Source organism: Galeopterus variegatus, unplaced genomic scaffold (genome assembly GCF_000696425.1).
Source record: "Galeopterus variegatus unplaced genomic scaffold, G_variegatus-3.0.2 Scaffold678, whole genome shotgun sequence".
Classification (NCBI taxonomy): Eukaryota; Metazoa; Chordata; class Mammalia; order Dermoptera; family Cynocephalidae; genus Galeopterus; species Galeopterus variegatus.
The window spans coordinates 331,146-357,213 of NW_007726789.1; the positions used below are offsets into that span (position 1 = coordinate 331,146).

The following is a 26,068-nucleotide window of genomic DNA, read 5'->3' on the forward strand; positions in this document are numbered from 1 at the left end:
AAAGAGCATGAATATGTATCACCAAATCATACCCATTCTCATCTTCAGAACTAGAAAGTTTAAGTTGACATCCTTCTAAAAACTTGATTCCCTATTCTATGCCACCTTCCAAAAATAGGGGAGAAAAGAAATGAACATGTAGTGGACACTAATTTGATCAAGACTACTCTTCGTGACCAGACCAAAATTTGAATTAAAAATCAAAATCTTTGTGAGTCCAGAGCCCATGCTCTTTGCACTATAGCCAATCAAAAAGAAATGAAATATAGTATCCTGGGAGTTTTTTGGTTTTTTTTAAGGAAAGGAAATAAATTTCCCCTCACTTTCCTCGTAGTGGGTGCAAATTAAAATGAAAAGAAATGGCTTAGAAAATATGATTCTCCATACTTCCTCCAGGACAGATAATCAGTCAGCTGAGCCTGACTTAGAAAATACATGTCTTTTTAGCCTATAGTCAATTACAGATAGCATTTGTTATATATTTCACATTTTCATACTTTGTATATTCAACTATTGCTTTGCTTTGAACAATTTTCCCTTCATTTTTTTTCTTAAAAATTCCCTTTAAAAAGTGTGTTTGTGCATCAGTTGAATTAAGGACAGAAAGAACTTGTCCATCTTCAAATACAGATAGCTAAAGTGAGAATACACAATAATCAGGAGTAGGGAGGCAGCAGACATCTTAGCTGAAATTCATTATAAAAAACAGAGCTGAAATAAGGTTGGGAGGAATATCTAAGAATACTTCAGTATACTAATTTTTTCTTATTTTATATTTTCCCATTGCACACTTATTGGAGAGGGGAAAAATAAAAACAAAAACACTACAGAAAATGGAGATGCTTTCCCCAAGTGTGACCAAAACAGATCTAGAAACCAAAATGCATGACTAGTGAAACACATAATAGCAAAGAAGTGTTAGAAATAGAAATAATAAAGAAAAATAGTTTTATTAAGAATCCTACAAAGTTAAATGCTTTGGGGTATCACATAGTGGAGTCAAACATATATGAAGATTCAAATCCCAGCTCGGCCATTTCCTAGCTGGCTATGTGAACCTGGACAAGTTCTTCAACCCTTCTGGGCCTCAGTCTCTTAAGGCATAAAATGGAAACAACAATATTATCACTACACAAGACTGTCATAAGCATTAAGTGAAAAACTGTACATTAAGTGTGAAGTACAGTGCTTGCACAGATAGCTATCCTTTTGTTATCTGCAGGAGAGATGTACTTTTTTAGGGCAAATGCTAACCCCTTTGATGATCAAATAATGAATGCAAGAGGTTCATAGAATTGTTTCTTAACCAGCCAAAAAATTGAAATGTTTTAAGCTCAAATCCTCCCTAAACACAGATGTTTAATTAAAGACATCCAAATGCACGCCCTCTGGGCCGAGCCGGAGCGCAGTAGCGCTCCCGCCGCGGGTTCGGATCCTATATAGGGATGACCGATGCGCTCACAGCACTCACTGGCTGAGCGCGGTGCAGCCGGTCTTAAAAAAGGACAAAAATAAAACAAATGCACGCCCTCTGACTAAAGATTTTTTAATAAGCCAGAAGGCCTATGGGCCTCTTTCCCATACAGGCTCAAAACTGCTTAGCTCAATCCCAGAGGCTGTGCTACTCAACTCCTGCATTTTACAGAAGTCCTTATGGACTCTTCGGGTGTCTCATCTTAGGTTGCGTGTGTGTGTGTGCATGTGAGAATATGTTATGTAATGAATATTCCATTAAATTCCACTTAATGAATATGCCTGCTCCTGATCTGTGCTTTAGTCATTTTTCTAAAAAATGTCTTTGTATCTTTATTTTGAAAAAGCAAATTTAGGCATATTAAATTTGGGCATATTCCATAAGTTAACTCTTTTATTAAACTAATAATGAAAATACTCTTTTAGCTTAGTTATTACACACAAATGGCAATTAATAACTGGTTATTATATATATAATTTAACATCTGGTTCATTTCTTTATGTATAACTAACCTATCAGAAACCATTAGAAGAATAATATTTATTTGCAAGCTAAAAATCGGTTAGTAAAATTCACCTGATTGAATTTATTTTTATGATTGGATAGAGTTGGACTTCAATATTCCAGTCAAGATCCTTCTGCTCAAGTAACACTATAATTTTTAATAATAATTAGAAGATTATTGTTCCACATTATTCAGATCTAATCACATTCTAAGTTGTTTCTATCTTTGGACTCTCCAAATTAAAGTGTATTGACAAATCAAAATAAAATTTTTTTTTGAAAGTAGGCTTTTTTTTAATGCCCTTCCATGTCCTTTATAAAACTATAAAATTATTTCTGCGATCTCAGAAAGTAATGGGGCTTTTAAAAAGTAGGTAGCATAAAATTAAAAACCTCCCTTTTCATATAAAAATAATAATCCTGTTCTAAAGACAGAACAAATATTTACAATTAGCATTCACAAATATTAAATAGGATTACTTCTAAAAAACTGTTTTTAAAGCACTTAACTATTCCACTTCAAGTTTTCAACAATCTACATTTCTTAACAGAAAAGTAATTTACTTCTTAAATTAAAAAATATTCTTTAGTATAATTTTCCATAAACTATTACATAAACATATTTACAAAACTTTACAGAGCTACAATACAACATGTTTAAAGATGTGATGAACAGCATATTTAAAACTATTTTAAAAGGAGGTCAAGTCTGACCTCTGGGCCATGAAGCACTACATCAACAGCTCTGCAGAAAGAAAAATGATAAGGTATGAAATGAGTGCTCAGAAACTAGGACCTTATCAGTTAGAATGTGACTCAAGCCTGTAAGACAAATTGCTCAGCAAGGCAAGTCACCTTCCTGCTGTGATGAAGATACAGCTGAATTTCCAATGCCACTGACTATCTCCCTCATTGTGTCTCCTAGTTTGGTATCATACAGTCAAGAAATGGCTTATAGCTCTGAAGCATCTACCACTTATTTTGAATACATTTTGTCAAAGTCACCAGCTAGATAATTATCTTTGTCCTTTAACTGACAACTCAGTGTTAAAAATCTTTTAAGGATAGTCAGTGACAAATAGGAACTACTGTGAGTTGACTCTTCAAGGAATGATTCCATCTCAGGTTTTTAATAAGTAAATCATTTGTTATTTAAATCACTTTAACAGTCTGATTGGTTTTTATAAACAAAATTCACAACATAAAAATTTAGCAAAATTCACAAATTATCTCAAGTGCATACCTGAACACTGACAGACTTTTTCAGCAGTTCTTCTACAAAGTTCCAATTTGATACCATTTGTTTCTGAAAAGTGAGAAAATATTGTTACATAAAAATTATTGTCATTGGTTATATATATACTTAAAATTACGATACAGCAAATTAGTCTGAAGTACACTTTTTCTATCACACATCACTGCAAGTTTTGGGATTTCTAATATTACTTTGGCAAAGAGTTAGTTGACAGACTTGGTAGAAAAAAATTTACAACTATTCCAATCCATTATAAACTCTATCAGGGGTTGTTTTATAAACAGTGATGCTTCTATAAGATTATAAATATTTTAACAAATATTTAATTTCAGCTGTCAGATATAATCTAACAGAAAAAAACACTTTATATATCTATATGGATTTTTTTGGAGTTTTTTAATGCTGAATATTCTTTCCTAGTTAACCCCCCTATTCACTACTTTTTTTTTTTTTTTTTTCCCATTTTATGCATAATAGCCCTGAGACAGTCTACGGTAGTAAACAGAGTAACTAAAAATGTTACACAGAAAATAAATAAAAACTTCACACTGCTACCTCATTTAGCCCATGGTCACCTATCGGGCAACCTCAACTATCTGGAATATTCTCCATGATAAGGAATAAAGCTAAAAAAGACTTTCAAAAAGTCTAGGTACTGAAAACAATTCCACTTTTTCAACAGGAAAGCTTGGAGGATGTTCTCACAGGATACCCAGTTTGTAAAAGTTTGGATATATGGATACTGGTCAAAACCAGAGGCAACGAAAGCATTTCCAAGAGGAAGTAATGACTAGTTTCTAATCAGGGCTTAAAAATGTGTGAAAAGTAATCTTAAAACCTCAAAAAGCAATGCAAGAGGCTTTAAAGAATAAAGGCAAAACCCCTCATCTTACTCTACCATCCCTATTATAATAAATATGATGTTCTGTTCATAAGGATGAACCCAAATTACCAATATTTAAGGTATGTTCACTATTTGTGATCTTAAATGGCTAGACAATGTACATGTAAAATGTTAACTACACTAAATCACTAAATAACTATATATTTACTAAATAAACATGCTTAGTGACTATGGTAGCTAGCCTCTATGGTAGCCCCCAATGACCCCTGCCTCCTGCTCTCCCTGCTTTATGTAATCCCCTCCCACACTGTGCTAGGATTGGTCTGTCACCAATAGACTACCAGTACCAACACGAGTGATAGCATGTTCCAAGACAGGTTAAAAGACACTGAACCTCCCATCTTGATGACATTCTCTTGTTGACTTGGTTTAGGAAAAGCCATAATGTGAACAGCCCTGAAGAGGCCCATATGATGAGTAAATGAAGTGTTCTGCCCACATAAGTAAGATTGGAAGTGAATCCTCCAGTCCCAGTTAAGTCTTCAGAGACTGAAGCTCTGGCTGACAGCTTGACTACAAACCTCTTGAGAAACCCTGAGCCAGAGATACCCAGCTAAATTGCTCCTGAATGCCTCACTCTCAGAAACAGAGAATGTGAGATAGTAAATGTTTGTTGTTTTAAGCTGCTGAATTTTTGTTACACAGTAATAAGCTACTAATACAATGGTTTGGTTATTTTTAGCAAAAAATCTACTGACTTTTTGAAATATTTATATAAATGAAATAAATGCAAAAAACATTTATCAAGAGATGTGCACTAAAGAATTTGGCCCTGCCAAAAGAGAAGGTCTAGGCTGTGCCCTCAGCTTCTGAAAGATAATCTCTGGGCCTTTGGAATGTTTTGCCTGATAAGAGCATCTTTGCTTGGTGGGCTATGTTCATACCGGCAGCTTAACAATGTGATTGAGTCTTAGGGTAGGGCCTGGTTATGCCTAAAAGACCAACAATGTGACTTACACTGGGGAATTTGGATCAGTTGACATGGAGACTGAGATCAACCACATGGACAATCAACAGATCAGACCGAGGCTTAGGTCTAAACATCACTGATTAGCAATATTTCCTGCATGCTGTCACACATTGATGTCAGAGACTAATGTGTCCTGACTCCGTGGGTAGAGGACAAACAGAAGCTCCACATTTGGTCCTTCTCCTGAACTCTGCCCTATGTACTTCTTCCCTTGGCTAATTTTAATCTATACCTTTCCCTGTGATAAACCATAACCATGAGGATAATAGCTTTCAGTGAGTTCTGTGAGTCTTAGCAAACTATCAAAACTGAGGGGACTGTTGGGACCCCCCACCCTGAGCTGAACTGGTGTCAGAAGTGAGGGTAGTTTAAAGGACTGTGCCCTGAAAATTGGTAGTCGGCCCTAAAACTCCCTTAAAAAGACCATTTTATTTTACCAATATTATATGTGTTAGGCTCTTTACGTGTTACTTCCTCAAAAAAAACTCTTCCCATTTCACAGAAAACACAATTAAGTCTCAGAAAGCTCATATATGTACAAGTCAGAGAATGGATTCAAATCCAAGTTGGTCTGGCTCCAAAGCCAGTGTTCCTTCTATACCATTTTTTTTTTCCCCTAGCAAGCCTTCCTCAAATTTCAGCAAATCATTTTTATATCATTCTTCATTAAGGAAGTATCACCACTAGTGAGTGCCAAGTAAGCAGGAACATGACAGGTTGATATAATTTAAGTTTTAGCTTTACAACTGGTCAGTAAGTATATTTCAATTGTTCTATTCTATCAAAGTATTTGAGTTCACAAGAATTATAGAGAAGTAGTGTAATTCTTACCCAAAGAATTTCAACTATATAGATCAGTATTGTGGTTATAATCTAAAACATAAATAAATTATAATTCAAAGGAAAGAACAGCAATTCTACCACACCCAAATTAAACGTGAGTAAGAGAATATACATCAGAGACAGATTTTTCTTCCACGAGAAAATTCAACTTTGGGCTGCTACAGCATTTTTTTCTACATACCAAGTTACACCATTGTAACCTCTTTGCTACACACCAAGTTAATTCCACTGATAGAAAGGAGGAAGGTCATCATCAATTTGGGGTTATGCTTTATATTTCTTATCCAACCATTAAAACTATGACACCCATTTAAGCTTTAGTATAGGTGGTATGTCCATGAAACATACAAAATAGATCCCCCACCTTCCACTTCCAGCAGACTACATAGCCTGGAGCATCTCATTTTAAGGCTACATTTTACACCTTTTAAATGGTTGCCATTTCAGATGTTTCAAAGACAAGCATCAGCTATCTTGAATGATTGCACTATGTTCTGGGCAGGGAAAGCACTGTTAAAACAGACCCCTGCAATGCCCCAAAATGATTTTTATCTTTAATCTGTACATGGTTTTAAAACAGATGAATGGGGGGCTGGCTGTTCAGCTCAGTTGGTTAGAGTACAGGCAGTGTTATAACACCAAGGTCAAGGTTTCGGATCCCTGTCCTGGCTAGCAGCCAAAAAGAAAAAATAAATAAATAAAATACAATAAAATAAATAAAATAGATGACTGAGATTGTGAGAGGATAATACACTCTCATCTAGGTTAAGAGAAAAGGATTAAACAGAAATGTATGAAAATCTAAAGCTTCTAATATGAGAACTCAGATAACAAATTTTTCTTATAGTCCCACACTAAGAAATTGTCTACTTCTGTGATTTAAATCCATATTAGCAATATTCCAAGTTAAAGAAACTTCTAAAATAAAAAATAATTAACCATATCTGAATCCTGTTTAAAAATGCAAAGATTTCACATTAACCCTCAGGCAAAGCAGCTGACATTTAAAAACTGAAACATCTCCATATTGTCACAAGACTAGAGATATTTCTCTGGTGAAGAACATACAACTAACCACTATTACTTGATATCATCTCTCATGATTACTCTTTAGTAGAATACAGCATGCTTACTGGACAACCACTTTCTCTATTGTAGTTGGTTATACTAATATATCTTAAGGAGAGAAAAAAGAATTTAGACAATTTTCAGAATTCGGATCTAAATATATCTCAGACCCAAATTAACATCCTATGTAATCTATCTGAAAGAATGAGCCTATATACCTTTAAGTTCACAGGTTAGAATGACTATCTGATTTGTCAACCAAACTGAGAGAGACACATTTGAGAGCAAAAGGGAAAATTAACCAGATGGAGTGAGTGGATAATATGCTATAAACTGGCACTGTCCCTGGCAAACTGGAATACATAGTTACCCTAACAAAGACCTATTCATAAGAGGCAATCCTTAGAAGAACTTTAATATCAACTTTACTTAAGTGATAAAATAGGGTTACCTTTAACCATTGTGTACTTCCACAATTTCTTCACCTATAAAATGGATTAATATTACTCTCTCACCTACATTATTACACTTCACTGAGATTAAAAATGAAAGTCACTATGAAATATTAAATATGTTGCAAATGCAATATGCATTTAACCCCTAATGAGAACAATTAACTGGAGAGCTTGAGTTTTTCTTTGAGTCTTTAAGAAATCCAGAAATACCTGAAACTCTTTGAGGATTCATATATAAAGGTAAGGTTTATTTTACATGTACATATACACATATATAGTATACATCCATATTATTTTTATCATATGAAAGGTTCTTTTTCAAATATCATGGCTCTTTCCTTTTAAAACCTTCTACATAACCTAAAAAATTAAAATTTTTAAAAATAAAAGTATCTTAGCAAAAGCAAATCACATAGGAACTGCTGGCAAATACTAAAAGATTCATTTATTATTTTCATTCAGTGCTAAATTAAAGCAATAATTTCCTCTGGAGTTCTCTGTATGACACCGAGGAGTGATTTCAGCAATGCAACCATGGGTGGTTATACCAGTACAATTCAACATTACAATAGTAATAGTAATTATATATATTAATGTGGGTAGATTACCTACCACACTAGGAATATCTGGGTGTCATTATCACCCTCTATTGAAATATACCACTCAGTCAAATAAGTGTTAATGCAGTTCCAACAAGCATTAATAACCTAAAAGCACACTCCTTGAAGTAAGGAGCAGTATAATCTGTTTCCTTGTATCCTCTCATTAGCACCTATTATTATGATAACATACAATAGGGACTCAAAAGTGCTTAACTAATTATCATATTTATAAACATGGATTAAAATGAAAAATACATACTTGGAGGAATTAAGGTTAAAAGGGAAGAGATATAAATAATGTTATGTTAAGACCTTAAAATTAAAGGTAAATTTTTAGTGTTCCTAATATTCTAATAATTAAAAAATGTGAAACATTACCATATAAACTTCACAAAAATATTTAATAAAAGGCTTTTATAGTAATAATAGCAATTGCTAAAACTTATTGAGTATTTACACTGCATTAGCACAGTAAACACTCATGGGTAGAAACAAAGGACACATTTTTTCTCTGTGAGAAGTTCATTCTGTTGATGTCTATCAATAAATTAGCAGAGTACTTAAATACACGGATACTGAGTTAGCTATGTGTGAATTTCTCAGAGTATTTTCTCACTTATTATTTTAATTTATCTTGGTATTTCCTAAAGGGCCTTTTGTTATTAGGGGGATCATTTAGAGGACTTCTTGAGGCCCTTTCCATCTCAATGATATTATGTCAATTCTAACAATCCTCAGATTCCATGTATGATTTCTCAGTCTGTCCAATACTCTAAAGAGGAAAATCTGTTAAGCCCATCAAAGAACAAGTTTCATAAAGCAATGGTTCCCCTACCTTGTGGAGGATGAGAACCAATGAATTTTTTAAAATGAAAGATTCCCAAACTCCAAATCAGGATCTTCAGAGTTGAGACCTAGAAATCTGAGTTTCTAAAAACCCACAGGTAGTTCTGATGATCAGCCAGGTTTAGGAACCACTCCCATAAAAAAGATCAACTTTGAAAATAAAGACACATTGGCTTCAAGATTCCAGATGTTTATTTTATGGAACTGATGAACTAATATAATCTGATAATACTATTCACTTCTGAATGTGGAAGAAATTATATACAAATAGGGCTTCAAATAAATACATCTACCAGCTGGTTTTATTCATAAGGTTTTTGTAAGTGACACTGTAAAAAAATGTTTCTAACTAGAAATTAACATACTAGTTAAAAATCTGTCTTCCTATTTGAAGCAAACTTCATGGTTGTTTAATAGATTAAATTATCTTTGTGAAAAGCTTCTCTAAAGAAGGGTTATTCTGAAGAAATACTTTAATTAAATTATTCACAAAACCAAGTAATTTATTTCTGGAGGCATATTCTTTCTCTTTGCCAATCTTACAGATTTTAGAACTAGAAGAAACCTTTGGAACAATCCAATCCCATGATTTTTGGATGAGGAAAGAGAGGACCAGAAAGATTTAAGTAATTTATTCAAGGTCACACAATTATTTAGAGCTAGGACTAGATTCTAAGTCTTCTACAAGTCACTTTTCTTTAATTGAACAATAAAAACATAAACTTTATAATTTTGCAGGTTTATAGAAAGGTATACAGAGGTTTAAAGAAACACCATACATAGATAAAAAGAATTTGTGGGATTATGATCTGACTTTTTCTTGTTCTAATTTGCCTAAAAAAATGTATTGAAAGTTTAAAAAATAAGATCTTACCTTTTCATCTGGTACTCCATGGCGATCAAACTGGTAAAATGATGCTACATGAGTAATAATCCACCAACTAAAACCTAATGGATCCCTGGACTGTATTACAGGCACAGAAGGTCTTCTTCCGTCACTTGATTTTTCAAAGAGTATTTTAAGTAGTTTATTTAACCAGTTCCAAAATGACTATAGAAACAGAGGCAATATGATTCAGTCAAACTGTTCTAATAACCTTTGATTTGGGGGGTTTTCTCTATTTTTATAATTAAATACACATACAAAAGATAACGTAAAACACATATACAAAACTTAAAGAATAATAAAAATACTCAGGCTAAGAATTAGAACATGACTAGTACTTTAGAAAAAAGTTACATGTCCCCACAATCACTTCTTCTTCCATTCAGGGGTAACAATTATGCTGACATTCATGATAAATCATTCCTTTGCTTTTGTAAGTTTTGCCACACAGGTTTCTAAGTCTATATCACAAACTAGCTTCACCTGTTTACTTTTTTAAATGCATGTTTGCATTCTTATATGGCTTGTTTTCCATTCTTAGTAACTTGCTTCTTCTGTTCAACATTACGTTTCTGAGTTCATCCATATTAATGGGTATAGCCATAGTTCACTGGAATACAGTCATGCAATACTTAACGATGGGAATAATTTCTTTTTTTTTTTTTCTTTTTGTCTTTTTTACTGACCAGTAACGGGATCGCAACCCTCGGTGTTGCGCCCGCACTGCGCTCAGCCAGTGAGCAGGAACTGGTCTCCACATGGGATCCGAACCCTCGGCGGGAGCGCCGCTGCACTCCCAAGCGGCGCACTCTCCAGTGCGCCACCGGGCCAGCCCACGATGGGAATAATTTCTGAGAAATACATCATTAAGTGATTTCTGTTGTTATGCAAACATCATAGAGTGTACGTACAGAAACCTAGATAGTATAGCCTACTACACACCCGTAGAGCCATTATAATCTTATGGGACCACTGTCTTATATGTCGTCTGTCTTTGACTGAAACATCACTATGTGACAAATAACTGTATTCCAATATGTGACTATACAATAAATCATTTATCTAGTCTACTGTTGTAGTTAGTTTTAGTAAGTTTTTTTTTCTAGGTATTTTTTTCTAGGTGTTTCGTGTAAATGTTCAAGTTATTAGGTGTAAAATTGTTGGCAACATCACTTACCTTCCTAATGCATGCAGAATCTAAAGTCATGTTCCTTTTTTATTTCTAGTATTGACTGTTTTTGTAATTATCCCAAGAAAGATCGGCCTATTTTAGTTATCACTTAGAAGACCCAACTTTTGTCCATTTTAAACCTCTTTGTTTTCACTTTCATAAATTTTTGTTATTTTTATTTCCTTCCTTTTACTTTTTTGGGATTTACTACGAAGGGATTAGCTTTCATTAACATTGGAAAACTTTCATTTTTCCTGAAATATTTTCTCTGTTCTACTTACTCTCCTTTGGAACTACAATTAGAAGAATATCAGACATCCTCCCTATTCTCCATGTCTCTTAATGACTCTTTCATATTTTCTATCTGTGTCTCTCTGTGCTATACTGTACATAACAGACTTTACTGAAAATTCCATTACACGGCAATCATAAACTGCATTTAGCTACCATGTCCCTTCAGCTTCCTTTATTATATAACACTTCCTCAAATTTTTACAACTCACAACCTTGATATTTTGAAAAGAATAGGCCAGTTATTGATTTGACTGATATTTCTTCAACATTAGTCTGACCCTATGGACTTTTGGCAGGAAAAACCACAGAAGCATTTTTTTTTCTTTCAGTGCACCATATTGGGGTTAAACGATCTCAATTTGTCCTTTGACTGGTTAACTTTGAGTACTTGGTTAAGGTGATATCTGCCAGGTTTTCTGCACTATAAAGTTACTATTTTCCTCTTTGTAACTGGTAAATATTGTGTGGAGATAGTTATCAAACTATGTAAATAACCTCTTTTTCATCATATTTTTATCCACCACTTTTTTTTGTTGTTATTGTTGGTAACATCCACTGATGATTCTTGCCTGAAACAATTACTATGGGAGTTGTCAAATAGTGATTTTGTAATTCCACCATGATTTCTACACTTATTAGGAAAAGCTTCCCTTCTCCCCATTTATCCATTTATTTATATCACTATAGATTCATGATTCTTATTTTATAGCTTACGATCCTTTTCTATCATTTATTTTGTAGCTCAAATCTCCCAAGTGTAGCCTATGGAAGACCTTCAGACTGGCTCTTGTGTCCTTTTAACAAGCCCTCACCATTTTTTTTTTAGCACTTCTTTAGTTTCTGGTACAAGATATTCCAAGCTCATATTTACTTTCCATTCCCAAGCCTGGAATCAATCATTCATCCAAGGAGCCTCGTTTTCTTTCACTGGAGAATGGTTATTTTGAAACAAAAATACAGCTGCAATTTGCCCATTCTTACACAGATATCATTGCTTCTAGGCCCACCCAATAAGAAAGGGAGGAAATGTATGAATGCACACACACACACCTACATCTATACCTCGCTCTATGTATTAAAATATATATATATTTCACCCTGATAGCTCACATTCTAATCCAACACATTATGATTCATGCTAGTTTCCCTTTTTCCCATATTTGTAATTCAACTTTCCAACAGTGACAAACCTGGCTCTGATTACCAACAATATACTTATTAATTCGCTCAGTCCTAGAAGACAAATAAAGTACATTTAAAATTGCAAATGTGCACATAACACTACAGGGAACAAACCTGCTAAAAAGAGCCTAATATTTATGTTTTTTTTTTTTTACAATTCTTTTGTTTTTAGCCTTGGAATACATAACCTAAATAGTACATTCCAAAGTTACCTAGATTAGTACTCCCAAGCCCCTTAAAGAGTGTTATTCACTTGAAATACAGTTAGGTTCAATTGTTTATCTTTACATTCCACTGAGTGCACCCCGCATTAGTGTTGATTCATTTTTGGAGCATGTGAAACATAAACATGATTCTACAAGTCAGAACTACACGAAAAGCTACATTTAAATCCTTCCACTCGATTTTCACCCATCACTCTCCATTTCTACTCACCAATCTCAATGTTTTTTTGTTTTTCCAATATTTGTGCATAACTGAACATATATATATATGTATATTTCCTATTTTCTTTACTTTCTTACACAAAAGGTAACATCCCATAAATATCCTTTTGCATTTTACTTATTTGTTTAATATTACATTCCTGAAAATCATATCAGTTACCTTCCTCATTCTATTGTACAACTGCATATGTATTAGTTAATCTTAGGTGTCAACTTGACTGGACCACAGGGTACCCAGATATTTGGTTAAATAATACTTGGGGTGTGTCTAAGCAGGTGTTTCTGGATGAAATTAACATTTGAATTGGTAGACTGAGAAAAGTAGATTGTCCTCCTTAGTGTAAGTACATGCCAAGCAATCAACTAGAGGTCTAAATAGAACAAAAAGGACCTTCTGAAGGTAGAGGAAGACTCTCTCTGTTTGACTGTTTTCAAGCTGGGACGTTGGTCTATTCATGCCTTCAGACTTGGACTCCCACTGAAACTTACACCATCAGCTTTGCTGCTTCTCTCGCCTTTGGACTCACACTGGAATTATACCATCAGCTCTCCTGTGTCTCCAGTTAGCCAACTGCAGATCCTAGGAATTCTCAGCCCCCTGCTCTGGGGCTGAGTGAACCAATTTCTTATAATAAATCTCTTTATACACTATCTATCTATCCTATTGGTTCCACTTCTCTGGAGAACACAGACCAATACAGGATAATACTCCAATGTGCAGATATAACATTGATTGTTCAACTGCTCTCCTATGTGTGGGAATCTAGCTGATTTCTACTATTATGCTATTACAAACAATGCTGCAATAAATAAACTGATGCATATGCATTTTTTAATTTGAGCGGAGTATACATTTAGGGTAAACACCTACAAGTGGGATTGCTAGAGTTAAAGTTATAAAATCCTTGGCTCACATTTTTTCATTGAGTCTTTTTAAATGTTCCATTGCTGCCTTGCTTCTATGCTGTTTTTGAGAAGTCTACTGCCAGTAAAGTTATTTAGCTCTTGTAAATTATTTATTTATTTAATATAAATAATATTATTCATTATGCCTAAAGTACTTGAAGATTGTTTTGTGTCTAAAGTCAAACAGTTTCAGTATGAAATATCTAGAGATGGATTGTTTGGGGTTAATCTTTGAAGTTATCCAGTAGGGGCCCTTTCAGTATGTAGATTTATGTCTTTTTTTATTTTTGGGAAGTTTTGTTGGATTACAGTTTTGAATATCAGACACATCCATTGCTTTGTTTTCTTCTTTAGGGATTCTATTTATGTGTATGGTTATTTCATCTTTGCTTATGTTCCATTTCAACCATATTCTCACTTAACTCTACTTTAAACTTCTTATCTCATTTTTATTTCCTTACTTGTTTTTCAGCTTTCTTCCATGTCCCTTACTGAATTTTATTTAAGTCTATTCTCCCTTGGGCATTTGGCAATTTGATCAATTCTGGTATGATTTTCTTTCTCCAATTTCTCTCCTGCATTCTTTACTCTTTTCATCCATCCCCGTTTTTTTATTTGTTTTTAACATATGAGTACCTTATTCAGTGTGGTTTTTTTTTTTTTTCCCTTTTTGTCTCTTTTTTTTGTGACCGGCAATGGATCGCAACTCTCAGTGTCGCGCCCATACCGGACCGGGACCGGCAACAGGATCGCAACCCTCGGTGTTGCCCCCGCACCTCGCTCAGCCAGTGAGCGGCCGGTCTGTATGTGGGATCCGAACCCTCGGCGGGAGCGCCGCTGCACTTCCCAAGCGGCGCACTGTAGCAGTGCGCCACCGGGCCGGCCCTCAGTGTGGTTTTTTATACTCCCAGATGCAGTCTGAGTATATTTAACTCAATCTGCTGTGTTGTCTTACAGTTTTCTTCTGCTTTATAGTTGTTTCTGTAGGAGAGAGTATCATCAATGAAGTAAATCATAATTCTGGTTTTGGTTTTTTTCCAGTAACTTTATAAAGACTTATGTCATTTCATTCTTTTAATTTTGTAGATTTGGACTAGTTTAAAAGCTTCCTAGTTCAGGGGTACCGTCTTTTGACAATGTACCATAGTTCCATTTCTTTACCAGATTTCCATTTTTTTGGTGGTGGTGGTAGAAGAGTGGGTATGAGTCTTTTGATTTTTGTTTTTGGTTGGTGGTGGTATTTTGTTTAATAAGACCCTAAATTTTCTGCTTTTGCTTCTTGTCCCCTTTACTACCCAGTAACCAAAAGATACTACTATTCCCTTTTCACCTTTTTATTCTCCAGAAACTCTAACTTCAAAAGCTGCCTCTTCATGTCATGTATACATTTTTATGTTCTTCTACTGTAGTCAGTTCTCTGATCTACAGCAAAACTTTTTCAGTATTTTCATTCTGTCAATGATTTCAGACCAATTTTATGACTACTGCTAGCTTTCTTCTATCCTTTGTTTTCTCAGACTGCCCTTACCTGTTAGAAAGGCTTATGGTATGAGCTTTGATGATTTTTACTTTTATAATTACACCTTTGAGCAGGCCTAGCATGCAGTCATGCTATCAGAATGTTTTTTGTGTAGTTTTATTTATTCTTGCTGTTCTATATTTTATGGGGAGGTTACATGGGAAGATGTGAATTTAGGCATCCTTCCATTATTGCTGGCTAACTTGAAGTAAATGGTTTAAAATTTTTAATAAAATTTAAATAATATTAATTTAGGCTGTAAACATGCATGAGGACTGGATCGCAATAATAAAGAATGCAAAAGCAATTTTAAACTTCTGCAAAGCACCACGGCTAAAGACAGACAATTTTCCTTCTAAATTTAGTTGAATTTCTAGTTTATCTTCTGGGTGCCTAGCTTTATGGGTAGCTGATGTACTAGCAGGCTACCAACTTGGGTCAACTCTGACCTTTGTCTTCTATTCCTGTACCCTCTATGATGCATAAAAGCCAAAGTTCAAATTTACACAATTCAGCATTTAGGTTAAAAAAAATACATGTTACTATGTAAATTTCTACAAGTTAATATTTTAATATTTTAAATTTTTTTTATTTTAAATTTAATAATTTAATATTTTAACTTGTGCCTATTTTTCTGCTTGAAATCTACAAAAAGGCTACTGACAACAGGATGAACATGCATACATTAGCTATATGTAGTTTACACTTCAAGACTGAAACTTAAAAACAAGAACAATTCTAAAGAAATACAAAATTGTTATAATCAAGTAATAAAGACAGAGTTTGTAGCAAATGGAAAAACTGATGCTTACCATGTCAATGAAATTAAAAAACCTGACACATAATCAAAGGGGAAAAATGCTGAGACTTTGTAACATTTAAATCTCATTGTGGAAAGGCAAAATACTTCTGACGAACCAAAACACCAGAAGAAAAAAATACTACATACTCAATAATAAGCAAAAATACATTAAATTTACACTTATTTGCTACGAGAATAACTTAAATACAATACTTGTAAACATGCAAAATGGCTATTATTAAAATTAGCAGCACTCAAACCCCAACTGTAGAATACTGGGATATTCAAAAATCCATGAAAAGTCAGAAGGACTTTTTCACATACCACAAACCATTCTTAGTGTCATTTCACAATGAATTGTTCATACGTATTTCTGCCTATGGATATTTTTCTTTTTCAACAATCTACAGCACTTAAAATAATATAAAGTTCTATTCTGAAGACTTGACTCAAAATGGGGTAAAAGAAAATTTCCCATCTCCCCCTTTGTGCTTCTCCTCTTAGGGCTTTGAAATGAGATGCCATAAAATTAAGTAATTAAAACCTATGTTTCATTTCTCCCCAAATCTTCTACATCTGCCATATTTCCTAACTAAAATGTTTTCTGGATTACTAGAAGGTATTAAATATTTTAGACTAAAAAATTCCTGACAGATGAAAGAACTTAAGAAAGTAAGAGTCAAATCTTGTACTTCTCCTAGATTTTTCAAATTACTAGTTTAGGGCTAAAAACAAAGTAGGTATTCAGTACTCAGTTAATGCTCTGGTGTTTGTTACTGCCTCATTATAAAGAAGAAACTTAATAAGATTTTTCTGGGCCAAAACGACTGAATAAATTCAATATGAGAGTTAGTAAAATAACTAAACATCAATTTTCCAACTTACTTCTGAGAGAGACCATTTACTTCTGTGGTCTAGAAGATGAATGAGTAGAACCCATAATTCTTTAATGCACGGACATGGGCAATGTTGACTCATTAATGCTTCAGAAGGCCTAACCTGTAGAAAGAACCAAAATAAGTTACTTATAAGAGAGCAGCAGAATCTTACATACTACATATGCCCCTAATCATTTATAAAGAACGATTTTGATAACTTAAAATTTATTCTCAACTACATAAAATTATTTATAAAAAAATGTCATTTCATTAATTTTTAAAATAAATTTCCATTCTAAAACCAAAAGTAGAGAATTAATTTTCAACTTAAAAAATAAAAAAACAACAACTCTGCTTTAATCATCTAATGCAATGGTCAGCAAACTTGTTCCATAAAGGGATAGACAGTTAAAATTTTAAATTTTGTTGGCAATACTGTCTCTGTCTCAACTACTCAACTCTTCTACTGTAGTACAACAGTAGCAACAGACAACAACTAAGAGAAATGCACAGGGCTACTATATTCCTGTAAAACTTTATATACAAAAACAGGTGGTGAGCTAGATTTGGCCTCAGGGCCACGGTTTGCTGACCTTGATCTAATCCATCTAATGCAAAAAAAAAAAAAGACTTCTAAGGAAAAGAATAAGAAAAAAATTTTTGATTCACTGTAAATCAGAGTAAAAATTTTTATAACACGAAATAAATCTAATTATTAGGAATTTATAAAGATCAAGCAATTTCCAAATTATTTGCTATTTTTGTAACAAAATATCCTCAATAGCTGCAGATAATACAGAGAATGTACAGTATATTTGCAAATATAGCTAGACTTCTGAAATTAATAATTTATTTAATATTTCACATATGTTACATACACATTTCTTACCTAATATAGTAGTAAAATATAACTGGTAAGACATTATTGGATGTCCTAGCCAGAACAATTAGGCAAGACAAGGAAATAAAAGACATCCAAATTGAAAAGGAAGAGATTAAATTCTCCCTGTTTCTAGATGACATAATTTTATATATATTGAAAACCCTAAAGACTAAAAAATCCTGAAGTTGTAGGATACAAAATCAACCTACAAAAATCAGTAGCATTTCTACACACTAACAATGAACTATATCTGAAAAAGAAATCAATAAAACAATTCCATTCACAATAGCTACAAAAAAAATTAAATACTTAGAAATAAATTTAACCAAAGAAGTAAAAGACATGTACACTGAAAACTATAAAACATTAAAGAAATTGAAGACATAAATGATACCCTTTGTTCATAGATTAGAATTAATATTATTTAAATGTCCAATTACCCAAAGTAATCTACAGATTCAATGTAATCCCTATCAAAATTTCAATGATATTCTTCACAGAAATAGAAAAAACAATCCTAAAATTCATATGTAACTACGAAAGACCCCGAAGAGCCAAAGAAATCTTTAGCAAAAACTATAAAGCCAAAGGCATCACACTGACTTCAAAATATACTACAGTTTAGAAATCAAAACAGCATGGTACTGGTATAAAAACAGACACAGACCAATAGAACAAAAGATAGAGCCCAGAAATAAATCCACGCATTTATGGCCAACAATTTTTGACAAAAGTAACAAAAACAAACAATGGTGAGTCTCTTCAATGAACGGCAACGGGGCAACTGGATACCAACAAGCAGAAGAATTAATTTAGACCCTTATCTCACACCATATACAAAAACCAACTTAAAATGGATTAAAGACTTAAATATAAGATCTGAAACTGTAAAACTAATAGAAGAAAACATAGGGGAAAACAATGATTTTCTGGATATAAGCTCAAAAGGACCGGCAACAAAAGCAAAAATAGACAAATGGTATTACACCAAACTAAAAAGGAAACAATCTACATGGCCAAGAAACAATCAACAGAGTGAAGAGACAACCTACAAAATGGGAGAGAATATTTGCAAACCATATATCCAATAAGGGCTTAATATCCAAAATATATAAGGAACTTAAAGAACTACATAGCAAGAAAACCAGATTAAAAAATGGGAAAAGGACTTTATTCGACATTTTTCAATAGAATTTATACAAATGGCCAACGGGTATATGAAAAAAATGCTCAACATCACTAATCATAAGGGAAATACAAATTAAAACCACAATCAGATACCACCACACCTGTCAGAATGGCTAGACAAGTGTTGGTGAGGATGTGGAGAAAAGGAAACTCTTGCACACTCTTGGTGGGAATATAAATAAGTACCGACACTATGGAAAACAGTATGAAAACAGTATGTAAACAGTATGGAGGTTCCTCAAAATATTAAAAATAGAACTGACATGTGATCCTGCAATCTCACTAGTGGGTATATATCCACATGAAGTAAAATCAGTATGTCAAAGGGATATCAGCACGCCCATGTTCACTGCAGCATGACTCACAACATCAAAGATATGGAATCAACCTAAGTGTCCATCAATGGATAAATGGTAGATATATACAATGGAATACTATTCAGTCTTAAAAAGAAAGAAATCCTGTCATTTGCAACAACATGGAAGAATCCAGAGGCCATTATGTTAAGTGAAATAAGCCAGGTGCAGAAAAACAAATACTGCATGATCTTACTTATATGTGGAATCTAAGAAAATTGAACTCATAGAAGCAGAGAGTAGCATAGTGTTGACCAGAGGGTGTGGAGAGCAAAGGGTGGGGGATGTTGGTCAAAGGATACAAAATATCAGTTAGGAAAGAGGAATAAGTTCAAGAGATCTATTATATAACATTTGAATATAGTTAACAATACTCTATTATATTCCTGAAAATTGCTGAGAGCAAATTTTAAGCATTCTTGTTCTAACCACAAAAAACGGTAAATATGTGAGGTAATACATGTTAATTAACTTGATTTAGCCATTCCACAATGTGTACATTTTTCAAAAATATGTTATATATGATAAATATATACAATTTATCAATTATAAAAAATTAATTACTTTAAAAATGATATCATATCATATCTGGTTAACCTACTAATTATTTTAATTATAAACATATGGACTAAATTTAAAAGATATTGATAATAAATGCATAAAACAATCTAAATTTTTAAAAGTTACAAATCTCAACTTCCCTAAATCTCAATTCCTACAAGTAGGGTTTATGTTTATAATCTTAAATAAGAGATAATAATCTACAAATTTCCAGTACTTGTAAATGAACATGTTCTGGAGCACCTTTAAATCACTATCTCAGTTAAACACTATGGTAAGTGCAATTTAGTAAAAACACATAATTTCATCCATGATTCTAAACCTTTTATAAAAAGAAGCAAACAAAAACCTCTCTTTAAATTTGTCAAGTAACTTTAGTTAAGTATTCATTTATTTTATTATTAAATAGCAGCAGTACAGTAGATTATTAAAGGGCTTGTCTCTCCTATTTGAATAGAAGTTAAACTTCCAGTCATTTTTGTAAACATCTTGTTTTTATTTATATTTGACAAGATGGGAAAGGCTATTTTTCTAAAAACAAAGCTCCAAATACTAATTTAGCCAGTTTTAAATGTTTAAATCAAAATTATTTTCCCCTTCAATGTCCAGATACTACTAACAAATATAAAATTAGGGGAATTATCGAGTAAACCATTTTAGATTAAATTCTTATAGATTATACCATATGCATTAAGGACTCTTGCTATTAAGTATCAAAAACACAAACTGTGAAAGCATTACCTTGCCATACCTGTTGAGTGATAAGCATATTAAATCACGAAGCAGACCTTCACAGTGCTCTTCAAATAGGCTGACATTGGTTAAATTGTCACCTGCCAAATTCATAAACTGATGACCATATACAACTTGTTCTGAAAAACGTAATAAAATAAATTCTACTTAAAACTACAGTAGATATTACTAATTCAGAAGGGAAAAACTGACTGTATACCTTTAAATTATCTCATAATAAAACTGAAACATACACAATTTTGAGGATAACTTTCTTATACGTGTACAAACTAAATAATAGGTTGGCAATGAAACCTAAGGTTGACAAACAGCAATATCAAGAAATAAATAGGCAGCATATGAAATAAAAGATTATTATCCATAATACATATAAACTTTTACTAGAGGGGCCGGCCCGGTGGCGCACTGCTACAGTGCGCCGCTTGGGAAGTGCGGCGGCGCTCCCGCCGAGGGTTCGGATCCCACATACAGACCGGCCGCTCACTGGCTGAGCGAGGTGTGGGAGCAACACCGAGGGTTGCGATCCCGTAGCCGGTCCCAGTCCGGTACGGGCGCGACACTGAGGGTTGCGATCCGTTGCCGGGCACGAAAAAAGACAAAAAGGAAAAAAAAAACTTTCACTAGAAAAACAGGAAAACTTGCAAAAGTTAATGAACAGGTAATTAATAAAATAAATACAAATAGACAATAAAATTATGTAACAATGTTCAAGTTCACTTACAACCACGAAATTGCAAAATAAAAAAGAAATTCAACATCATTTGAACTACATGTAGTTCAATATTATAGAACTATATGTACTAACATGAACAGATCTCTAAAAAACTGCTAAATGAAAGACCACAATGGACATTATAATGATACTATCTGTGGTTGGAAACAAAAACAAAATCCTACCTATGAGTTTCTATATATGTATACTAACAGATAGAAAATAAGTATGGAAAGATAAAAAGACAAAGCTATTCCCATAAGTTATCTCTGGAGAAAAGCTTTCACTTTTTACTTTGGTTACCATTTGATTTTTTTACAAAATATCAGAAAGTACTTATTATTTGTGAAATTTTAAAAAGCAGTAAAAGTTTAGATTAAAAAAAGGACATAAATCAGAAATTCACAAACTTACTCAATTTTTCACCCAGCAAGTGAAGAATTTCTAGCACCAGCCAATGGATATCTAAGTGGAGATGCAGTAAATGCCATGATGGTGGAAAAAGCTGTGAATGACATTATCAACTGTGACTGAGAATTCATAATACTTTACTAGGTATTTTACAGCATGTCACAACATTCCTCCATAAACACAAGGATAAAGAACCATTAACCTACCACTATTCAAAAGCTCAGGGAAAACCTTTGTCTTGCTCATTAGAGGATTCTTTCACTGAAGATCTCTGAAAGCAGTATATATTTCCATCTGCTGATTTAAAATAGACCCACCTTGGGTTGGGGCTGCTGAATAGATTCATATAGTAAAAGTCCCTTCCAACCAACCTGTGATTCTATTAAAGCTGCAAGGCAGTAAAAGAATTTTTTACAACACTTATTTTCATGATTTTGCTAGGAAATATTTTTTTAATGTAATGAGTACCCAGGAATTCCTATAAAATATCTCAATAAGTCAACTTCAGACTATCATGCAGATACTATTATCATCCCCAGTAAGAAAAGGAACTTAAAAGAGGTGAAGAAATTTACCTCTCAATTCGTGCATTAGGATTCAAACTCAATTCCATCTAACTCAAAAGGCAGTGTTTTTAACTACTATGCTGCAGGGTTATCAATAACCTTCCAGACAACATTTAGCACCACCATAAAAATAAATACAATAACATGTTTAATTGAAACAACTAGGAAGAATGATGGAGAGGGACATGCCTTATTACATATACTTACAAAACAAAATGCTACACTAATAAAACAGTACTGGCAGAGGAACAGATAATAAATAAACAGCAAGAATAGGGAAGAGAGAAACGGGCGAGGGTTCCGATCCCACATGCAGACCGGTTCCCGCTCACTGGCTGAGCGAGGCGCGGGGGCAGCGCCGAGGGTTGCGGTCCCGTTGCCGGTCCCGGTCCGGTGCGGGGGCGACACTGAGGGTTGCGATCCGTTGCCGGACACAGAAAAAGCCAAAAAGGAAAAAAAAAAAAAAAAAAAAAAAGCAAGGATCACTCAATAAAAGAAGAATAACTTATCCATTTGCAAGAAACTAAAGTTAGATTTCCAACCTCACAGCATACTGAAAAAATGAGATGGATTAAAGAAATAAAAGTAAAAATTAAATATTTTTAAATAGCATAGATGATACAAGAGAAAAAAAGTCTACAAATATAACTACATAAAAAATTTAAAACATTTACCTTGTAAGTCAGCTTAATTGGTGGAAAAAAAAAAAAGAAAGAAAATATTGGTCATACATACTACCCAACAAATAATATCTCCAATAAAAAGAGTTCCTAAAAAATAATAAAAGACATACGTCCAACTGGAAATACCAATTAAAATAAGACTTTTCAAATACAAGACTGATAAAATATAATAAATATATAAAATCTTGAAAGATGCTTTTTATTTTGCCAGATTTTTTTGTTTCAGGAAAAAAAGAGTATCTTAAAGTATGATTTTTTTTGTTTATTTGTTGAAGACTGTAAGTTCCCCTGCTTTAAAAATTCAGTCTTCAGAGCTTCAAATAACCTATCTTTTCAAGTCTGCCTAATTAAAAAGGCTATAAAGGCAAAACCCACTTTGAGGACCCCTGTGCACAAATTTTCATTTCTGCTGCTAGATAAATTATTCATTTTTATCTTCTTATGCACTTGATGGGTATCCAAAAAATAAAAACAAACTAATTTGTACAAACTAAAAAGGGAAAATATCCTTTCCCCTACAATCTACCCATGAATCTTAATTAAATGACATAATTAAAAGCAATTACCTACTTGGATTAGACATGTAAATTTAGTTGGAACTCTATTTTTATTATTACATACATTGATCTCTGATTAAAAGAGAGTCAATTTTTTGTTGTTTTTGTTAAATTTCACAGAAATATATAAACATTTAATTGTACCTTACATTTTGGCAAAGATACATTCCTAAAACTGAATGTTATTCATATTGGTGAAGTCAAATACAATGGAAGGGGCTGAGAGTTCAGGGAATATCATTGTGAATGATCATAATTTGTCATTAGCCTAAGCTCCCATTTTCATATGAAGAATTTGTTACTTATCTATTAACTTGGTCATGCTAACAATACAAATTTTTAAAAAAACAAGCTTCAGAGGAAATGATTATCACAGGTAGGAAAATAGGGCCAAAACCATCTTCATCACATTCTAAAAAGGTCTCAAAAGTCAGAATACACATATGGTTTTTTGAAAGTACATTTTTGAATATGGTGATCTTCTTGAATCTTACTATAATATGCTGTATAAACTGCAGTTTGCCCAAACCTTTATCAGTGAGTAAGATAATACAAATTTTAGAAAATAAAGATTATTTTATTTGTTTTGAAACTTTTAAACATTTACACTGTCCTAAATCAAAGAGAATAGCTATCGATTCAGTGTAAGTTTTAAGTACTTTATGCATATTAATTGATTTAACTCTCCCAATAATTCTAGGAATTTATATAAATTTACAGATGGGAAGACCAAGGCAGGAGATGTTACTTGCCCAAAAGTACATAATTAATAAAAGTGGGGGAAGAGCAGGATTTCAACTCAGGCAGTCTAGTTCCAGAGCTGCACTCTTGACTGATTTCTCTCATTCTTGAATGAATATTCCTTGTGGGGAGAAAATGCCAATAATTTAAAAATTAAATGAAATAAGTCAAACCTTAATCTGGTTTTGATTTACAAATGCTCCTAGATTAATACTGGGAAGTTCAGATAGATGTCCAATATACAAGAGTAATCCATGAAGCTCATCAACCAACACTGAAGGAAGCTGCGCCTCTACAGCCTCATAGGGATGGACAGGAACATGACTCTCAGCACTTTGTACTTTCAGGTACCTAAAAAAATTATTAGACACAATAAACAACCAGAGTCCAGATGAATATATACATACAATAATCAAAATAATCATCTGGCATCTTACCTGAAGATGAAAACTTTAACATAATGGAGAAATATTATGCACTGCTGCCTAATATTGTCTGCTTTGCAGTGTAGGGTTGATATCTTCCCTGAAACCAAAATAGACAATGTTAATCATAGCTTAAATAATTATCAATAGGCAGTGACAAAAAATTTTGTAAGTCATACCAGCAGCAATTCTCATACTTTTCCCACTGATTTCCATGTGGTTCTTACCCCTCCTGCTCCTCAAAAACTACTCTTATTGAGGTCATCAATGAAATCCATATTGCCCAATCTAATGGACACTACCTGTCCTCAAGTAACTTGCCCTCACAGTAGCATCAGCTACATCTGATCCCACATACTGTCTTCTTTCTTCCTCATGTGTCCTTTCTCCTACCTCTCCTTTACTCCTTTGGCTCTTCCTCAATTCTACTACTAATTTGGGCTCTCCTAAGGACTCAGTCCTAAATCCTCTATTCTCTGTACATCTCCTCCAACATGTACGATCTCATCAGTTCCTTTATTAATGATAGTGACTCCAAAAGGTTTATCTATAATCCACACCTCTCTTTTGCACTCCAGATCTTGCATGTCAAACTGCCTAACTAGCATCTATACTTGGATTGCTCAGACAGTGCAAATAATATGTTCTTTGATTTCTTCCAAAACCTGTTCATGTAGCCCACGTTTTCTCCATTTCATTAAATGGTGCCACTGGTACCCTACATCATTCTTAATTCATCCATTTCCTTTAACGTCATATCTAATCCATCAGAGTCCTATTAAGCTTATAAACAAATATATCTTGCAACTATCCATTTTCCCTACAACCTCATAAACCACTGCAACGGGGCTCATAACAGGTCTTCCCACATCCCCCCGCCCCCAATAATCTAAGTGCAAAATCTACTTAAAGTGTGTATCAATTCCTGTTGCTTCCAAGTTAAAACCCCTGAAAAGCTGCCTACTGTATTTAGTATGAAGTCAAAACTTCTTATAATAATTTATAAGGCCCTGAACGACCTTTTAATAGTTTCTTTCTCCCAACTTCAGCCCATCCATCTTTCCCTCACTTACTTTAACATTTACATCAGCAAGAATTATCTAGCTAGCTACCATGTGCAAAATACTGATAACCATTATAGAGAAAATGAGCAAGAGACAATCACTAAACAAAAGGAAAGAAAATATTGTGAGAATTGCTGGCAAAAAATTTTCATTAAACATAAAA

At 33.5% G+C, this 26,068-nt stretch overlaps 1 protein-coding gene across 1 annotated transcript in view; it reads right to left on the minus strand.

The window, feature by feature from the left end:
• Positions 1 to 26,068, minus strand: part of MMS22L (MMS22-like, DNA repair protein) — a 117,724-nt gene that overhangs the window by 85,656 nt on the left and 6,000 nt on the right. The window contains exons 4-10 of the mRNA XM_008571307.1: positions 24,854 to 24,941; positions 24,590 to 24,767; positions 21,873 to 21,963; positions 20,735 to 20,865; positions 17,013 to 17,126; positions 9,796 to 9,972; positions 3,222 to 3,284 (exon numbers count right to left, since the gene is read on the minus strand). Of these exons, the coding sequence (XP_008569529.1) occupies positions 3,222 to 3,284; positions 9,796 to 9,972; positions 17,013 to 17,126; positions 20,735 to 20,865; positions 21,873 to 21,963; positions 24,590 to 24,767; positions 24,854 to 24,941 (842 nt within the window). The remainder of the gene's footprint in view (positions 1 to 3,221; positions 3,285 to 9,795; positions 9,973 to 17,012; positions 17,127 to 20,734; positions 20,866 to 21,872; positions 21,964 to 24,589; positions 24,768 to 24,853; positions 24,942 to 26,068) is intronic.